The sequence below is a fragment of the Dendrobates tinctorius genome, unplaced genomic scaffold (genome assembly GCF_039654945.1).
Source record: "Dendrobates tinctorius isolate UK_male_01 unplaced genomic scaffold, ASM3965494v1 ptg000201l, whole genome shotgun sequence".
Lineage (NCBI taxonomy): Eukaryota > Metazoa > Chordata > Amphibia > Anura > Dendrobatidae > Dendrobates > Dendrobates tinctorius.
Window position 1 is genome coordinate 12,237,940 of NW_027361868.1, and position 20,635 is coordinate 12,258,574.

Below are 20,635 nucleotides of genomic sequence, written 5' to 3' on the forward strand. Positions count from 1 at the left end.
GGGGTGCAGCTTGTTATATACCAAGGGAAAATGGAATCGGATGTTAAACAATGGGCACGGGGGGACGGAGGTTATATATCAGCGCACTGAGTGAAAAACCTGAATTCAATGATTAAGAGGTTTGTCCGAATACTTTTCTCCATATAGTGTAGACAATATTCACACTAGATTAAAATTCTGTTAGGCGGGTTATGAAGATGGATCCCTTAAATTAGAATGTCTATAACAAGAACAATTAAGCTAAGCTTGTATAGGCTATTGCTCTGTATAAAAGGAATCTGAACTGTCCGAGTGGCACAAGAAAATGTGTTTTATGGCAAAGGATTATGAAAAAAAATTGACTTCTGACTGCTAACACCACTAGGGAGAGTCTACTGAGTTCAGACATATCTTTTGTGTTACAGTCAATTCTAGCCTGACCCAGATGTCCCTTTCAGCTGGATGCTAGCCACATAATCGAGCCCCTCCTCCCATTAATATAGTCTGTCATTAATCAGTCTTCTAAAAACAAACTTGGATTTAGTACCATATATGCCAGTTTCTTTCCTCAATAGTATACCCCACATCTCTACATTTCTAAATGTAGACTATTGGTACATTGTGTCTTTGTTTTTTATCCAAAATTATTATTTTTTTTATCTTCTCTATTTTGCTTCCTTTTTTTTTGTTTCTTGCTAATGTTTGGTATAGTTGACACATACTATGGTTTACTGCTTTGTTGATTAATATGAACATAAATTGCATGGGTTTACTTAATCCCTTTAATAAGTGATAAATGTCACAGTATCTCAGGTCAACAATTTACCACCAATCTACTATGAGAGAAATCATAAAATTTAGGAATCTTAAAAGTCAATGTCAAATTCGAGACCCATGGACCGAATCTAACTCAGCACACAATTTTATGTGGCTCGCTTGGTCAAGGCACAAAAGCACCAGCTCTTCACTATCCCCTGTATAGAGAGCCGGTTCAAGCAGTGTAGAGGGTATGCATCGGAGCTGAAAATCCAAGATGGTACCTGCTCGGCCCCTGTGCTGGTGCCACTTTTTTTTACTGAATACTGGCTGTGTTCTATGTCAACACATACAGTGCTTAGCAGAGGAGGGCTGTGCCATCATGAGGAGTGGGTGCCATCTTGGAAACTGAGCAGATACAGCCATTGTTTAGTAGAGGTGTTGGCACAAGTACAAGGAGCAGGTGCCATCTTTGCAACCAAGTTAACATAGAGAGCCAGCACTTATGTGTGGTTCCATCTTTGAATCAGAGAAGATGCAGCCAGTACCTAGCATTGGCCGCAGTCGATCATGGACCATAAGGTCATGCACAGCTCTCTACTAGCACTACTACCCAGGGACAACAATCTCAGCCTTGCAATTCAGGGACAGCGCTCTTAGCCCTACTACCCAGAGACAGCGCTCTTCGCCTTACTACCCAGGGACTACTCTCTTAGCCTTGCTACCCAGAGACAGCGCTCTTAGCCCTACTGCACAGGAACAGTGCTCTTAGCCCTTCTACCCAGGGACAACGCTCTTAGCCTTGCTATCCAGGGACAGCGCTCTTAGCCTAAAGCCCCCGTTACACACTGCGATATCGCTAGCAATATCGCTGTAAAGTCACCGATTTTGTGACGTTGCAGCGATATCGCTGCATGTGATACTTACCTCCGACCGGCTCCCCCGCTGGTTATCGCTGATCGCGCGAGAAGCTCCTGGATCATTCCTCGTCGGCCACTTCCTGCTGCGCTTCCTGTGGCGCCGACGAGCGTGGAGCCGGGCGGGAGGACGCAGGATCGCCTAGTGTGACAGGTAAGTAGCGATCCCCGTCCCCAGCGATGTCGCTGGTGAGATCTGCCTGTGTGGCAGCTCACTAGCGACCACTTAGCGATGCACCAGAGATCGTGACCGCGTCATATCGCTGGTCGGGATCGCTGGTGCATCGCTAGGTGTAACGGTACCCTTACTACACAGGGACAGCACTCTTAGCCCTACTACACAGGGACAGTGCTCCTTGCTACCCAGAGATAGCGCTCTTAGCCCTACTACACAGGGACAGCGCTCTTAGCCCTACTACATAGTGACAGCGTTCTTATCCCTACTACACAGGGACAGCGCTCTTAGCCCTACTACCCAGAGACAGCGCTCTTCGCCTTACTACCCAGGGACTACTCTCTTAGCCTTGCTACCCAGAGACAGCGCTCTTAGCCCTACTGCACAGGAACAGTGCTCTTAGCCCTTCTACCCAGGGACAATGCTCTTAGCCTTGCTATCCAGGGACAGCGCTCTTAGCCTTACTACACAGGGATAGCACACTTAGCCCTACTACACAGGGACAGTGCTCTTAGCCTTGTTACCCAGAGATAGCGCTCTTAGCCCTACTACACAGGGACAGCGCTCTTAGCACTACTACATAGTGACAGCGCTCTTATCCCTACTACACAGGGACAGTGCTCTTAGCCCTACTACACAGAGACAGCGCTCTTAGCCCTACTACACAGTGACAGCGCTCTTATCCCTACTACACAGGGACATCGCTCTTAGCCTTACTAACCAGAGACTGCCCTCTTAGCCCTACCACACAGGGACAGCCTTCTTAGCCCTACTACACAGGGACAGCGCTCTTAGCCCTACTACCCAGAGACAACGCTCTTAGCCGTACTACACAGAGACAGCGCTCTTAGTCCTACTACCCAGAGACAGCGCACTTAGCCCTACTACACAGGGACAGCGCTCTTGGCCCTACTACACAGAGATAGCGCTCTTGGCCCTACTACACAGGGACAGCGCTCTTAGCCCTACTACACAGAGACAGCACTCTTAGCCCTACTACACAGGGACAGCCCTCTTAGCCCTACTACACAAGGACAGCGCTCTTAGCCCTACTACACAGGGACAGCCCTCTTAGCCCTACTACACAGGGACAGCGCTCTTAGCCCTACTACACAGGGACAGCCCTCTTAGCCCAACTACCCAGAGACAGTGCTCTTAGCCCTACTACCCAAGGACAGCGCTTTTAGTTCTACTACCCAGGGACAGCGGACTAGGATTGTCCTGCAGGAAAAAGTCCATTAATAAGCGTCTTTATCTTTTTGTTAGTCAGTCGGTTCAGCTTGTAAAATATTATGTAAGTCGCTTTGTTCTTGCATTCTTTCTGACCGTAACGCTTTCCTGGTATCATATGTCATCATTTTTTAACTAAATATATAATAAGGAAGCTGAGCATTCAGATGTTTGACTAGCCTGACAATATTTCATCATAGTTTTTGTACTTACAGAAATGTCAATTTTTTTTGTTATTTTTTTTTTTATGTCACAGTTGATGACAATGACACTGATACCAATTGGATCTCCCAATAATTGATTATTTATAGAGGCAGTCTGACTTCCTCTGTTCCTCATTTAGAAAAAACAAGAGCTAAGGTTCTCCCCGATACATTAAACTAAAGTCAGATGAACCAGCCAATATCAGTGGGATTGACCTATGGTCCAATATGTGCGTAGGGGGGCCTCCCGACTCTTTCCCGACAGATGTCGGGAGAGATGGAACCAGCCTGTTGGATTTCCAATGTCAGATTCTTTAGTTCTCTTCGGAGATACTCAGCTGAAACAAATGTTCTGTGCATGGACTTGTGCACAGAACCGTAAAAATCAGAGGATTGTTATCCGTCATTTTGACCAAGTGGTCCAAGTGAAAAAAATCAGCCATTCAAGTCTATCGATCCATTGAAAAAAATCAAACGCCATCCTAACGTTGTCCGAATTTCATAGACAGACTAAATGGAGAATTTTTTTGAGTCGCCAGGAGGTGGAAAGGTTTTGGATATGTGGTTTGAAGGATAGAGCAGAGTCAAGGGTTACCACAAGGCAGCAATCTTGTGGGACTGGGGGTGAGTGAGCAGTCATTGGCTTTCATCGATAGGTCTGTTGGTGGGGTTGAGTGAGATGGGGGAAAGATGATGAATTCTGCTTTCTTCATGTTAAATTTTAGAAATCGAGCAGAAGAGAGGGATGAAATAGCCAACAAACGTGGTATTCTGGTTACTGTGTGTCTTCAGGATAGAGATGATCTTGAAAGTCATGGGCTCTATGAGATGTCCCAGGCCGGAGGTGTAGATGGAGAAGAGCAGGAGTCTTAGAACTATACTTTGGGGGACACCGAGAGATAGGGGGAGAGATGAGGAGGTGGTATGTGAGTGACAGATGCTGAAAGTCCCGTCTGTAAGGTATGAACAGATGTAAGATAGAGCCAGGTCTGTGATGCCAAAAGATGAGAGAATCTATAGTAAGAGGGAATGATCCACTGTGTCGAAGGCAGTGGACAGGTCCAGGAGGAGGACAGAATAGTGTCATTGGCTTTAGCAGAGTTAGTAGATTATTGGTGACTTTAGGGCAGTTACGGTTGATTGATGTGGTTGGAAGCCAGACAGTAACTGGTCAACAAGGGAGCAGAAGGAGAGGTAGGAGGACAGTTCAAGATGGACATGCTGTTCCAGTAGTTTTGAGGCATTGGGGAGAAGTGATATATTCTTCACATCCAAGAAAATCAGATCACAGTCCGATCAAAGTGTGATTAGCATATTTCTGACCAATCTTCTCACATGAGAGAAAGACAGTTATGTGATCCTAGCCTATGGGTGAGTCGGGGGAAATTGCATTTGCCAGAACTTCCAGCCAACAGCTATCTATTTTTATGTAGGCCTTTTTGGTGTGTTTGGGATTTTACACAGGATGTTACACAGGAATTGGAGACCATAGCTGTGTACCCAATGTTGGTATTATTAGCCAACTCTTGTCTAATGTACAGCTTCGGAAAAAATTAAGAGACCACCACATCAAAACCCTGTCATGGGCAGCCCATTCTCCATACCTGAACCCCATTGAAAACCTCTGGAATGTAATCAAGAGGATGATGAGTCACAAGCCATCACACAAAGAAGAACTGCTTACATTTTTGCGCCAGAAGCAGTGTGAAAGACTGGTGGAAAGCCTGCCAAGACGCTTGAACGTGTTTTTAAAAATCATGGTTATCCCACAAAATATTGATTTCTGAACTCTTCCTGAGTTAAAACATTAGTATTGTTGTTTCTAACTGATTATGAACTTGTTTTCATTACATTATTTGAGGTCTGAAAGCACTGGGGGGGGGTGGTTAGTCTTGACTATTTTTTTTGTCAGAAAAAAAAATACAAAATTTAGTGCTTGGAAATTCGGAGACATGTCAGAAGTTTATAGACTAAAAGAACAATTTATATTTTACTCAAAAATATACCTATAAAGAGAAAAATCAGACAAACTGAACAATAGAAAGTGGTCTCTTAATTTTTGCCAGAGCGAGTCTCCTGGCTGAGTTCCTGTGATATTTTCTTAACTGAAGCAATTTGAATTGGCTTCACCTTCATGCAACAGATATGACTGGGACAAGTCAAAACAATTATTGCTGGTTATTCTGTTTCCTGGTGAGGTTGCCAAGTACGTTTATGCCAAATTCTCCAAAGTCTGCTGAGTAGTCCTAGCTTTTCAGGTTTTTCATGTTTTTTAGATGTCATCATTTTCTGAAATGCAAATCCTGTGCTTACAGTTGCTTCACTTACAGTCTTGTCCATCAGTCTCAGACAGATTATTGCATCGGATATAAATGACTTGGATCATTGTCGTTTTGGCCCATGACAACTGTTTAGTAGATCTTCATAGTCACAAGCCAAAAAAAAAATCATAACTGTACATGAAAGCAGCACTCCAGTTATATGTTTGTCTCAATTGTGCATCTTATGCTAGTAAAGATTGAGGGGCTTTTTTGTGCCTCTGTGCAAGACCTGTGTGTAGACCCTTTACAGTACAATAGTTTATCATACTGCACTCCTTTATGTACTGCTGTGAAAGAGGACACCCTTGCCTCTTGGGCCCCTGTGCAATTGCACCTATGGTATGTCCACACTTGGTGTGTCTACTATCTTGGCTCCTTCTTCCCCTCTGATTTGGTTCCAGTAACTACTATACCCATGATAAATCTGGCTTTGCAGATAAGTGAAGTCTTGTCATTCTGACCTTTTTCTGCTCTGAATATTATCCAAGAGCAGCAGTCATAGGGCAAAAGTATTAGATTATTCTATGTGATGTGATGCATCTTCAGCTTGTCTCCCCTGCCTTCTGCTTGTGATAGGTTTTTATGTTTCAGCTGTTACAAGCAGGAGTCAAGGAAGAAAGGCTGGTGCTGCATCTCATAGGGATGTACTGATGATTGAGCATGCAGCACTCACAGATAGAAGTTAATGTAAGTCAAAGAAGTTTTAAAACTTCAGACAGACAATCGTATGTACTCTTTCATGGTCAATCAGATAATTACTGATTTTGTAGTTCCATGATATGTGATTTAAAAGGAGTCTTTCACCCCTAAAACTCAAATTAAAACATTTATGCATTCATACAGCATGGCCCTTGTAAAAATAATAACTGTAGTACAGATTTCACTAATTTCCTTTTTTCTAAAATAAATAAAAATGATTTATTACATATGTAAATGAGGGAACATTGGTGAACCTTTGGTGCACCGTTCTGCCCTTTCAGTTACAACCCTGCACACCTTCTCTAACGTTGATTGATAGCGCTCGCTTTGAAGCACTGCTAGGTAGGAGTCCCCAACCCTGCATGCACTGATCCTGCAGGACTCACGAACACACACCCTGTCAGTGCAGGTGTACTCTCCTCTCTTTTCTGCCTGCAGCGATCTACAGATGCTGACAGGGGCGGGGTACCGGAGGCGCACGCATTGACACTATGTTTGCATGCACTTGGACCCTGCAGTGACAGAGCTGGTGCATTCTCATCTCCCTCTCCTGTCGGTGTCAGCCCCCTGCTACTATGTGATTTTGAGTGCACTGAGCAGCAGACGGGAGAGAGGGATCAAAGCATGTCTGCTCATGACCTGTCAACTGATTATTGCTGCCCAAACCAAGGACAGCATGAATCCAACACGGGCTGCATTATGTCTGCCATGTCTGTTTTACTCTGAAACTGTGAAAAATCGGTCCTGGACTATGTGTCTCAACTAGTCTGACGCTGGTCTGCAGCAGTTTCTCCCCGCCCTACTCCCCTTGATTGACAGGTCTTTCCCTTTGCCTGTATGTGCGTATAGGGAAAGACCTGTTAGTCAAATGGATAGGGGCAAGAAAAGCCCCCGGGGACCTGCCTCTTCCACTAATCATTGTAGATAGTCTCAACATATGTTTTCTCTGCAATGTTTCAGAGTAGACTTATGAATCCAATAATGCCACCAGTGACTGATACATAATACATGCGGTTCAGGTGGATATGGAGAGAAAAGGCGCCTGTATACAGCAGAATCCTGTAGAACAGTAATCATATGTTTTAATGAAAAAAAGTTCTAAATTGTTATTTTATTTTTATTTTTTATTTTGTCTAGAATTGATCCATTACACTTAATTCAAGTGAAAAAGGGAAGCATCTGAAATCTGATTTTGACAGCAACTTCTCTTAAAGTAGTGACACAGTTCATCCTGCGAGAGGACTCCTATCAATAGAGGCGAGAAAAAGGTACGGCGTTCGTTACACTCATGTCTTGTGCGCTGGTCGGTCGCTGTTTTCGTCTATGTACTTAAATACTTCCTGATCTTTCAGACCAAAGGCACAAACCTAAAACTGGAATGACTGTGTGCAAATCTGATATTTAGTGCCCAGTATTAGCCGTAACCTCCTATGTTGTTGCATGCTGCTCTGTTCTCAATTAATGTTGCACACACCGACGCCAACAGTCTTACCGTATGGAGTCGCCCCCGACTTTTCCGTATCGGCAAACTGGACATTTCGGCTGTTTCATTGGCAGTGGGAAATAGACTAACAGCTATTATCTGTCTTTTCTTAAATATATTATTTTTATTATACTCACTTATACAGTATAGCTCCAAACATCATCATCACTGTCTTTATTGGGGTTCACAATCTAAATTCCCTACCTTTGGAGTACCCGGAGGACGGAGAACATGCCAACTGCTTGTGGATATTGTCCTTGGTGGGTTTGAAGCCAGGACCCCAGCGCTGCAAAGCAACAGTGCTCATTACTGGCCCACCGTGCTGTCATATGAGATAGGTCACTGCCACCCTCAAAGTCAGCACACGTCTGTCCTGCCACTGTCGTTATTTTGTCCAAATTGGCCACTGAGCTATTCCCATTGACTTTATCAGGCTGCCCTGTTACAGGGAGCTTTGTCCTTATCAATCCAGTCACAGGAGCGAACAGGTCACTGCCTCCCACATGATCAGCACACTCCTCCGCTGCTGTTATCATTCTCGGGATCTGACCAGCTAAAGGTTTTTCTATTTCTACTGAATTGCTTCTCTCTGGAGTCTGAAAATCAGGTTATAAAACAATAAAATGGTATCTACAGTAAGTGAATCACACAAATGTTCAGTAATGGATTCTTAATTATTTTACCGCAATAACTTTCAGAAGCATTTCCTAGTATGTTTGCTGTTGTCTCGCAGCTACAAGTCATAAAAAAAAGAGTTTATTTGGTTTGAAGCAGATATAAAGAGGTTGTGTGCGGCCGGAAAAAAATGTCTGTAAACGGCTTAGAAAAGAAAAAAAAAAATCACGTTACACAAATAATTTTCTTGGGTCAATTAAACCTAATTCTGCTCACCCGACACTCAACTGACACTTAGGCAGGCACATGAAAGGGTCAATAGGTTACTACTAGATAAAGAAACTAAGAAGCAGGCTTTTCAGAAGATTAGATTCTATGAAGAAGGGGAAAAAGTTGGTCATCTATTGTCGATTATAGCTGCAGCCCAGAGAGGCAGCTCATTTATACATAGTATGGATACTGCAAAGGGGACAAGGGTTACTGAGACGCCCGAAATTCTGGAGGTCTTCGCAGGTTTTTACCAGAACCTCTATTGATCGAGTAGAATGGGAGGGGAAGGGGGGGCGGAGGCATTTCTAGGAGCGGGACTGCTTCTGACACTATCTATGGAAGATAGGGATAAGTTGGAGTCTCCTATCACAGTAGAGGAGTTGGAGATGGCTCTGCATGGCATAACTAATGAGAGGGCCCCGGGAGCAGACGGTCTTCCTGCGGAAATATACAAACACCTAGAAGAAATTCTGCTACCGATGCTGCTGTAGCATCGGACATGGCTGGAGACACCGATTCCACCCCCCCCACTGGCAATCGCCCCCCCCGCAACTGAATGACAGCGGCGATCTGCCGCCGCTGTCATCATCTGCCCCCCTCCCATTCCCTCTGCTCCCCGCCAGCTTCCGATAACCCCCTCACCCCATCTCACCTCCCCCGGCACCTTCTAAGTCCCCCTGTCGCTCCCGGTGTTCGGCGGGTCCGGCTCATGGGCGCTGCCATCTTGAAAATGGCGGGCGCATGCGCAATGCGCCCGCCCGAATCTGCCAGCTGCAGATTCCATTCTTTCATTTTGATCACTCTCACAGTGATCAAAATGAAAGAAAAAGTAAATAAACCCCCCGATTATCACCCCCATAGGTAGGCACAACTAATAAAGTAAAGAAAATATTTTTATTTTTATTTTTCCATTAGGGTTAGGGTTGAAAAGAGGGTTAGGGTTAGGGTTGAAAAGAGGGTTAGGGTTGGAAAGAGGGTTAGGGTTAGAAAGAGGGTTAGGGTTGGAAAGAGGGTTAGGGTTGGAAAGAGGGTTAGGGTTAGGGTTGGAAAGAGGGTTAGGGTTGGAAAGAGGGTTAGGGTTGGAAAGAGGGTTAGGGTTAGGATTAGAAAGAGGGTTAGGGTTGGAAAGAGGGTTAGGGTTGGAAAGAGGGTTAGGGTTGGAAAGAGGGTTAGGGTTGAATTAGGGTTAGGGTTGGAATTAGGGTTAGGGTTGGAATTAGGGTTAGGGTTGGAATTAGGATTAGAATTAGGGTTAGGGTTGGAATTAGGGTTAGTGTTGGAATTAGGGTTAGGCTTGTGGTTAGGGATGTGTTAGGGTTAGGGCTGTGGTTAGGGGTGTGTTGGGGTTAGGGTTGGAGTTAGAATTGAGGGGTTTCCACTGTTTAGGCACATCAGGGGGTCTCCAAACGCGACATGGTGCAACCATTGATTCCAGCCAATTTTGCGTTCAAAAAGTCAAACGGTGCATCCTCCCTTCCAAGCCCTGACATGTGCCCAAACAGTGGTTTACCCCAACATATGGGGTATCAGCGTACTCAGGAAAAATTGCACAACAACTTTTGGGGACTAATTTCCCGTGTTACCCTTGGGAAAATAAAAAATTGGGGGCTAAAAAATTATTTTTGTGGAAAAAAAATGATTTTTTCATTTTCACGTCTCTGCATTATAAACGTCTGTGAAGCACTTGGGGGTTCAAAGTGCTCACAACACATCTTACATACCTTCCTTGGAAGGTCTAGTTTCCAAAATGGGGTCACTTGTGGGGGGTTTCCACTGTTTAGGCACATCAGGGGCTCTGCAAACGTAATTACGACCGCAGACTATTCCATCAAAGTCTGCATTTCAAAACGTCACTACTTCCATTCCGAGCCCTGACGTGTGCCCAAACAATGGTTCCCCCCCACATATGGGGTACCAGCGTACTCATGACAAACTGGACAACAACTTTTGGGGTCCAATTTCTCCTGTTACCCTTGTGAAAATAAAAAATTGAGAGCTAAAAAATCATTTTTTGAGGAAAAAAAATTATTTTTTATTTTCATGGCTCTGCGTTATAATCTTCTGTGAAGCACTTGGGGGTTCAGTGTGCTCACCACACATTTAGGCAACTTCCTTATGGGGTCTAGTTTCCAAAATGGGGTCACTTGTGGGGGGTTTCCACAGTTTAGGTACATCAAGGGCTCTGCAAATGTAACATGATGCCCGCAGACCATGCCATCAAAGTCAGCATTTCAAAATGTCACTACTTCCCTTCCGAGCCCTGACGTGTGCCCAAACAGTGGTTCCCCCCCACATATGGGGTATCAGCGTACTCAGGACAAACTGTACAACAACTTTTGGGGTCCAATTCATCCCGTTACTGTTGTGAAAAAAAATTGCGGGCTAAAAATCTTTTTTTTTTTGAGGAAAAAAAATGATTTTTTATTTTCACGGCTCTGCGTTATAAACTTCTGTGAAGCACTTGGGGGTTCAAGGTGCTCACCACACATCTAGATAAGTTCCTTGGGGGGTCTAGTTTCCAAAATGAGGTCACATGCCGGGGGTTTCTACTGTTTAGGCACACAGGGGCTCTGCAAATGTAACATGACACCCTCAGACCATGCCATCAAAGTCAGCATTTCAAAATGTCACTACCTCCCTGCTGAGCCCCGACGTGTGCCCAAACAGTTGTCCCCCCCACATATGGGGTACCAGTGTACTCAGGACTAACTGTACAACAACTTTTGGGGTCCAATTTATCCTGGTACCCCTGTGAAAATAAAAAATTGCGGACTAAAAATATTTTTTTTAAGAAATATTTTTTATTTTCACGGCTCTGCGTTATAAACTTCTGTGAAGCACCTGGGGGTTCAAAGTGCTCACTATGCATCTAGATAAGTTCCTTAGGGGGTCTAGTTTCCATACTGGGGTCATTTGTGGGGGAGCTCCAAAGTTTAGGCACACAGGGGCTCTCCAAACACAACATGGTGTCCGCTAACGATTGGAGCTAATTTTCATTTCAAAAAGTCAAATGGCGCTCCTTCCCTTCTGAGCCCTGCCGTGTGCCCAAACAGTGGTTCCCCCCCACATATGGGGTACCAGCGTACTCACGACAAACTGGACAACAACTTTTGTGGTCCAATTTCTCCTGTTACCCTTGTGAAAATAAAAAATAGCGTGCTAAAAAATCTTTTTTGAGGAAAAAAAATGATTTTTTATTTTCACTGCTCTACGTTATAAACTTTTGTAAAGCACTTGGGGGTTCAAAGTGCTCCCTTCACATCTAGATAAGTTCCTTAAGGGGTCTAGTTTCCAAAATGGTGTCACTTGTGGGGGAGCTCCAATGTTTAGGTACACAGGGGCTCTCCAAACGCGACATGGTGTCCGATAACGATTGGAGCGAATTTTCCATTCAAAAAGTCAAATAGCGCTCCTTCACTTACGGACCCTGCCGTGCGCCCAAAGAGTGGTTTATGACCACATATAAGGTATCTGTGCACTCAGGAGAAATTGCCCAACACATTTTAGGATCCATTTTATCCTGTTGCCCATGTGAAAATGAAAAAACTGAGACCAAAAGAAAATTTTTGTGAAAAAAAAGTACTTTTTTTTTTTACCGATCAATTTGTGAAGCACCTGGGGGGTTCAAAGTGATCACTATGCATGTAGATAAGTTCCTTGGGGGGTCTAGTTTCCAAAATGGGGTCACTTGTGGGGAAGCTCCAGTGCTTAGGTGCACAGCGACTCTCCAAACGCGACATGGCAAGCGCTAAATATTCCAGCATATTTTCCATTCAAAAAGTCAAATGTGCTCCTTCCCTTCCGAGCCCTGCCGTGCTCCCAAACAGTGGTTTATGACCACATATGAGGTATCGGTGTACTCAGGAGAAATTGACCAACAAATTTTAGGATCCATTTTATCCTGTAGCCCATGTGAAAATGAAAAAAATTAATGATAAAAGAAAATTTGTGGTGCAAAAAATAAAATGTCCATTTTTTCCTTCCACGTTGCTTTAGTTCCTGTGAAGCACCTGAAGGGTTAATAATCTCCTAGAATGTAGTTTTGAGTAGCTTGAGGGGTGCAGTTTTTAGAATGGTGTCACTTTTGGGTATTTTCTGCCATATAGACCCCTCAAAGTGACTTCAAATGTGAGGTGGTCCGTAAAAAAAATGGTTTTGTAAATATTGTTGTAAAAATGAGAAATCGCTGGTCAACTTTTAACCCTTATAACTTCCTAACAAAAAAAAAAATTGTTTCCAAAATTGTGCTGATGTAAAGTAGACATGTGGGAAATGTTATTTAGTAACTATTTTGTGTCACATCACTCTCTGGTTTAACAGAATAAAAATTCAAAATTTGAAAATTGCGAAATTTTCAAAATTTTCGCCAAATTTCTGTTTTTTTCACAAATAAACGCAAAAATTATCGACCTAAGTTTACCACTAACATGAAGCCCAATATGTCACGAAAAAACAATCTCAGAATCGCTAAGATGCGTTGAAGTGTTCCAGAGTTATTACCTCATAAAGGGACACTGGTCAGAATTGCAAAAAATGGCCAGGTCATTAAGGTCAAAATAGGCTGGGTCATGAAGGGGTTAATGGGGTAATGTCCGCGGGAATACAGCTGCATAGAGGAACGAGGCAAGGCTGTCCACTGTCACCGCTCCTGTTCGCTATTGCGATAGAGCCATTGGCGGCTGCTATTAGACGCAACAAGGCAATAAAGGGGTTTCAATATGGCGATTTGGAGGAAAAGGTGGCCCTGTATGCGGATGACCTTTTGTTATTCCTAGGGGACCCCTCAGCTTCATTGGATCATGCTGTGCAGACCATTGAGGGGTTCGGTGAGATCTCAGGACTGACCATAAATTGGTCTAAATCAAGCCTATTTAAAGTGGACAAGGAGGTGGTATGGACTCAGGAAGACATAGGGGCCAACAAACTACAATGTGTGGAAATGTTTAAATATTTGGGGATACAGGTTTCCCTACCGGTGACTGTGTACCTTAATACTAATCTGGTACCTCTACTGGCAATTCTAAGAACTAAGGTGGATACTTGGAACAAATTACACTTGTCGGTGGTGGGAAGGATTAATCTACTTAAAATGGTTTTAATGCCCAAGCTTTTATATATATTACACAACTCCCCAATCTGGATACCGCAGAAAAGGTTCGGAGTGGTGAATTCACTGTTTAGGGCCTTGGTATGGGGTAAGAAACAACCTAGAATAAGGCTTGAAACCTTGCAAAGACCAAAGGATGAGGGGGGACTTGCACTACCAAATCCGGAACTGTATTTTTTAGCTGCCCAAAGTCAACATCTCAGAGGGTGGTCTATTCAAGAGAAGGCAGGCGTCAGAGGAGTGCTGGAATGCGTACTAAATAGAAGCCTGTTGATACTTGGCCTAGAGGATGGGAAGATGGGTGTAATGGGAGACGGGTGTCCCACTCTGCGACTCTTACAAGACCTGTGGAACAGACTAAAGAGGGTGAGAGGGGTGACCGGGTTGACTAGATTCACAGTTATATGGGATAATAGTAACCTCCCAGAGATTCGGAAACTTGGGAGACTGGAAGGCTGGAAACGTAGGGGGCTGACATTAGTGTCTCAAATTATGGATAACGGGGAGCTGAGACCGTTTGTGCAATTACAGAGTGAGTTTCAGTTGCCGGATTCTGAATGGTACCACTACTGTCAGGTGCGGCATGCCATTATGGCTCGAAAACTTTCCAGAAACCTGCAGATACAATCTGAAATAGTGTTGGACTATATATGTGGTGGTGATGGACTTACAAAAGGGGTCATTTCTAACACCTACAAAGATATATTGCATACACATTTAATGGGGTTCCCACTTACAGCAAGATCCAAATGGGAGTGAGAGATTGGGGTGATGACTGACGAGGTATGGGACAGCGTCCTAGAATATGTCCCCACACTCACTATGAGTGAACCAGCTAGATTGTCCCATCTTTATGTGATCCATCCCCCTTCTGATGTTTAAAATGGGGCTGAGGGACAACTCTGACTGTCCAAGATGTGGGGGGTCTGATGCCGGAATCCTTCATATGATGTGGACTTGTCCCAGGCTATCTGCGTTCTGGTTTAATGTCATTAACAGAATAGAAGGGTCTTACGGAAGTGTTATACCCAAAAGCCCACTGGTCTGCATACTGGGATATATGGAGGAAATTGAAATAGTTAATAGTGCAAAGCTTGCTATAGCCAGACTACTATATGTAGCAAGGAAGCTGATTGCGAGGAACTGGATCAGTGCTCCCAGGCAACATGTTTCAGACCTGCATGGTCCTTTGTCAAGGCTTGATAAAGGACCATGCAGGGCTGAAACATGTTGCCTGAGAGCGCAGCAAATATTTTATTTTCTGCTTTTTAATTTTGGTGCTGTTGTGTTCAAACGTTTTTTGGGCCTTTGATACTACTGGATCAATAAAGCAATTATTTTCAGAAGATGTGACGCTGGCTATCGCTTGAATTGTTGCTTTAATAAAACCTTCTTTAAAGGGAATGTGTCGTCGGAAAGCAAGCCGTTGTTTAAATCAAGCTTTTTTTTAGCATTTTATATTTCATCTTAATTTTTACGTTTTACAAATTTTTTTTTAATTTTTTTTTTTAGATATCCTGAAATTTTTCAGTTTTTACTCTATAGCAAATGTTAGTCCGATTCCCTGTTCTGTAGTGATCACTTTTAAGCAGATGTCATTATCATCACAGACAGGATTACAATGATTGGTAACATCTATGAATAGATCACACAGGATCCTCCGTTCACAATCGGTAATGGTCGTAGCTCACAGACTGTTTATTGCTCCCCATGGTCCATGTGGCCAAGAATGCAGCAATTGCATTCCATATATCATTCACATGACCGCTGCGGACCATCACAGTCTTCAAAGATAACGTTAGCAGGCATGGCACATGACCACTAAAGTCAGTGATTGGCTGCAGCTGTCACATGAATGATCAATGGGATGTGATCGCTGTAGGAAGAGCAGTGGATCAAAGAGGTGAGTATTGTATTTTTTTTTTCTTTTCTGCTCTTGGCCATTTTTTTCCATAATGGGGCTGGTGCTTAATAATAATAATAATATATTGATAAGAAATTGCTCTTGTTTTTTTCAGATGGATGGATTCTCTACACGACTGCTGCGCTATCCAATATCGTCTCTTTCAGAAGAATCTAAGTCTTTTCAGTTTGGAGATCTTTCACCATTATAACTAAAAGAATCGCTTCTTCCAACTAAATGGGCGCTCTTAATACTTAACCGCACACTTATTTTCTGCTCATCTCTCAGGGACGTTATTCTACATGGGCAGGGCTCCAACCAGATCTGGTCACTATGGAAGAGCAGCAGATGTACAAGATGCCGCTCGGATCCCGCCGTAGCGATAGCTTCTACTATCAGCAAATGCAGCATCAGGCAAACAGCCAGGTGCTCAACCACAGCTATGACTCTCTGGACATGAACGCCTCCGAGTCGTCTTCATCCTCTCCTCACTTATCCCAAGATTCCCGAGACGTCGCGATAAATCCTGGAGCTAAAAATACCGGACAGGTAGAGGCATCCAGAAGTTGGTCGAATATAGACAATCACACTCAGGGGGCAAATAATATTAATTGCTATGACCAAAGCTTACAGTGGAACTCGCAGGTACAAACCAATCCCACATCTGGCGCCTACCAGATGTCTTACTATCCCGAACTTGATAGTCGGCCGAAAGTGACCAGCAGAGCTTTACATAAACTGGATTCCTTCACGCAGGTATTTTCTAGACAGAACTTAAGAATTCACGCCATGGCTCAGGGTTTACCCGAACAGTCGCTAGCAGACTGTGACAGTACTCTCAGGCAGCTGCTGTCTGTCAAGTCAACTGGCGAGCAGCAAGTGCAACCTGCCACTATGGACAGGTATCCTCAGGTCTCTCAGCAGATGCATCAAAGCCTACCAAACCAAGAGCAAAAGCATCACCTGCCGCCCGAGCAGCAATCCCAGTCACATTTTTACTATGATTACTTCCAGATGCACCCGGAGCCTTTAATGCAACAAGGGCAGCAGTATGGACAGCAAGTGCAGTCGAATCAATCTGTGCAGCAAACGCGATATTACATTCAGAATCATCAGCCTGAACAGCATGGACTCTTGCATCAGGCAGTACAGCAGCAGGGCCCGTTTTCTGGTCAGTCGTCGGATTTCTACCAAATTCAGTCAACAGGGCAAGAAATGCATCAAAATGTTTCACAATCACATCTCCATCAGGTGCAGCAGCAACAACATCAACCAGCGTACTGCAGCTCCAAAGTCGAGCATTACACCCCAAATCAGTCCAATGATTTGCAGCTGATTCAGCTAGGATCGGTGCCGCCGTACATGTTTCAGAGCGTTTCAACAGTCAGAAATTCTTATAAGTCTAATGCAACCCCGCAGCTGGCTCTTCATCAGGATCTCAGCCTTCAAAAGCCATATAAAAATGAATCTCAACCGCAGGTTCTCATGGACAGATCTGTGGCGCTAGCAAATACAGACAACCTAAATAGCTATAGCCAGGACAATTTGGGAATGATGGCGGACGGGACCCCACAACGACATGCTTTATCACAGGATGCCTCCTACTTGCTTAATAGTCAAAGTGCACTTCATTCTCCGAGTACGGTGTGGCCACAGGTAGAGTGCTGATTAATGATGTGATGTTGTTAGCATATTATTGCAATTAGCTTACTGGTTATATATTGTTTAGCTTGCCAAAACGAAGGCCAATATTATGGTAAACGACAGGCCAAAGATGGGGCATCGGTCAACCATCTTATGTAGAATGCGGGCCTCCCGACTATGCGCTGACAATCTGTATTCGTGCAGTTACAATCTCAACTCTTGATCCTTATGTTTTAGGAGAGAGTTGTCTGGCAGCAGCTTCGTCATGTGTATTGGGAACTTTGGCCAAAAACCATCTCTTACTTCATATCCCAAAGCCCATTAGTACCTGCCAGATGTAGGGTCTGATAAGGAGCCTGTTATATAACGAGGACAGCCGGTGATAATACACTACAGTGGTGGCCAAAAGTTGGGTTTTCACAAAGTTGGCTGCTTTAGTGTTTTTTGATCTTTGTACTTCCGTAACATCTGACTAAATTATGAGAATTTTGATTTTTTTATCACACTTTTATTGATAAATACGTCAAGTTTATGTAAAGACTCAATATTTGCAGTGTTGACGCTTATTTTTCAAGACCTCTGCCTTTTGCCATGGCAGCTGGATATCACATTCTGGGCCAAATCCTGATAGATGACCCATTCTTGTCTATCTAATGCTTGGAGTTTATCATTTCTGTGTTTTTATTTGTCGCCCAGCTTTTTGAGGATCGACCACAGGTTCTCACTGGAATTTAGATCTGGGGAGTATCCTGGCCATGGAACTGATTTTCAATATTTTGTTCTTTGAGCCACTTTGCTATCACTTTTACCTTCTGATAGGGTCTCCATAATGCTGGAAAAAGCATTGTTCATCAACGAATTGCTCTTGGATCATTGACAGAAGTTGCTCTTGGAGGAGATTTAGTTTCCATTCTTTAGTAATGGCAGAGTTGTGAGACAAAATTGTGAGTGAGTCTCTTCCATAGATGAAAAGCCCCCACACATGAATGGTCTCAGGATGCTTTACTGTAGGCAGTCACAAAACGTGTAGTAGCCCTCATGTTTTCTTCTCTGGACAATTATTCTTCCATATGTCCCAAACAGTCTGAAAGAGCTTCATCAGAGACAATACCTTGACCCCTGTCCTCCGCATTCCAATCCTTGTACTTCCTGCAAAGTTATTTTCTCTGATGAAGACCAGTTTAGATTGTTTGAGACATCTTGAAGAATGATTGTCCAGATAAGAAAAGTTGAGCGCTATCATGAGACCTGTGAAATCCAACAGTAAACCATCCTGAGACCATTCAGGTGTGGAGGCTTTTCATTCATGGAGGGGTCTTACTCACAATTTTGCCTAAGATGAGTTCTATGAATAAATAATGGGATTCTAAACATCCTCAAAGAGAAGCTTCTCTAAAAGACCCAGGAGAAATTTGGTGATGAACAATGCTTTTTCCAGCATGATGGAAATCATGTCACAAGATATAAGTGCTAATTAAGTGACTTGGTGAACAAAACATTAATATTTTGGGTCCATGACCAGGGAACTCCCCTGATCTCAATCACATTGAGAACCTGTGGTCAGTCCTTAAAAAGTGGGAGGACAAGCATAAACACAGAAATTGTGATAAACTCCAAGCGCTGATTAGGCAAGAATGGGCTGTCACCAGTCAGGATTTGGGCCAAAAACTGATACCCATCTACCAGGTTTGAAGGGCAGAAGTCTGAAAAGATTAAGCTCAGTACTGTAAATTGTCATGATTCCTGATCAGTGTGTCTGGATGCAGTGAATGACAGTTTTGCCGTCCAATTGGATGTGACTGGAGTGACAGTTTCCCATCAGGACCAGGGTGTGCCGAGGTTTCATCCATGTGTCTCATGTTCAGAGTAATTATCTGGCTATTTAGCTGGCTCTCCTCCTTAGATTGCTGCCAATTCTAGCTTTGCACAAGTCGTGTGCATGTTGTGCTCTGATCTTTGCTGCTCAACCTTTGACTTGCCTTGACCATCTGTTTGCCTATCCCTTTTGTTGTGATCCTCTACCGTCTTGGAATTATGATTCCGAACTGTGACCTTACTATGCCTTTGTCTGATCCCTCTGTCAATGATGTACCCTTCTTGGCTTTTGACCTCAGACCTCTTAACTACCCAGCCTCACAGCTTGTCCGTGAGTAGTGACTAGCATCATCTAAATACTGACTCTTTGCATAAACTGGATGTACTTGTCAGTAAACATTTAAAAACTTATGAAATATTTATAATTGTATTTTAGTAACCATCAAAACATCCGACTAAAAGATCGAAAAACACTGAAGCAGCAAACTTTGTGAAAACACAAATTTGTGTCAGTCTCAAAACTTTTGGTTATGACCCTACTATATTTACGTAATACAGTTGTGGCCAAAAGTATTGACACCCCTGCAATTTTGTCAGATAATACTCAGTTTCTTCCTGAAAATGATTGCAAACACAAATTCTTTGGGATTATTATCTTCATTTAGTTTGTCTTAAATGAAAAAACACAAAAAAAATTGTCCTAAAGCCAAATCGGATATAATTCCACACCAAACATAAAAAAGAGGGTGGACAAAAGTACTGGCACTGTTCGAAAAATCATGTGATGCTTCTCTAATTTGTGTAATTACCAGCACCTGTAACTTACCTGTGGCACCTAAGAGGTGTTGGCAATAACTAAATAACACTTGCAGCCAGTTGACATGGATTAAAGTTGACTCAACCTCTGTCCTGTGTCCTTGTGTGTACCACATTGAGCATGGAGAAAAGAAAGAAGACCAAAGAACTGTCTGAGGACTTGAGAAACCAAACTGTGAGGAAGCATGAGCAATCTGAAGGCTACAAGTCCAGCTCCAAAGACCTGAATGTTCCTGTGTCTACCGTGCGCAGTGTCATCAAGAAGTTTAAAGCCCACGGCACTGTGGCTAACCTCCCTAGATGTGGACGGAAAAGAAAAATTGACAAGAGATTTCAACGCAAGATTGTGCGGATGTTGAATAAAGAACCTCGACTAACATCCAAACAAGTTCAAGCTGCTCTGCAGTCAGAGGGTACAACAGTGTCAACCCGTACTATCCGTCGGCGTCTGAATGAAAAGGGACTGTATGGTAGGAGACCCAGGAAGACCCCACTTTTTACCCTGAGACATAAAAAAGCCAGGCTGGAGTTTGCCAAAACTTACCTGAAAAAGCCTAAAACGTTTTGGAAGAATGTTCTCTGGTCAGATGAGACAAAAGTAGAACTTTTTGGGCAAAGTCATCAACATAGAGTTTACAGGAGAAAAAAGAGGCATTCAAAGAAAAAAACACGGTCCCTACAGTCAAACATGGCGGAGGTTCC

General features: G+C 43.5%; 1 protein-coding gene across 2 annotated transcripts in view; it reads left to right on the forward strand.

Annotated features, from left to right (window-relative positions):
* TRERF1 (transcriptional regulating factor 1) overlaps nucleotides 1-20,635 on the forward strand; it is a 213,170-nt gene that overhangs the window by 130,951 nt on the left and 61,584 nt on the right. For both annotated transcript variants that reach the window (XM_073553435.1, XM_073553436.1), the window contains 2 exons: nucleotides 7,418-7,548; nucleotides 15,774-17,314. In XM_073553435.1, coding sequence (XP_073409536.1) covers nucleotides 15,992-17,314 — 1,323 coding nt within the window. In that variant the 5' untranslated portion in view covers nucleotides 7,418-7,548; nucleotides 15,774-15,991. The remainder of the gene's footprint in view (nucleotides 1-7,417; nucleotides 7,549-15,773; nucleotides 17,315-20,635) is intronic.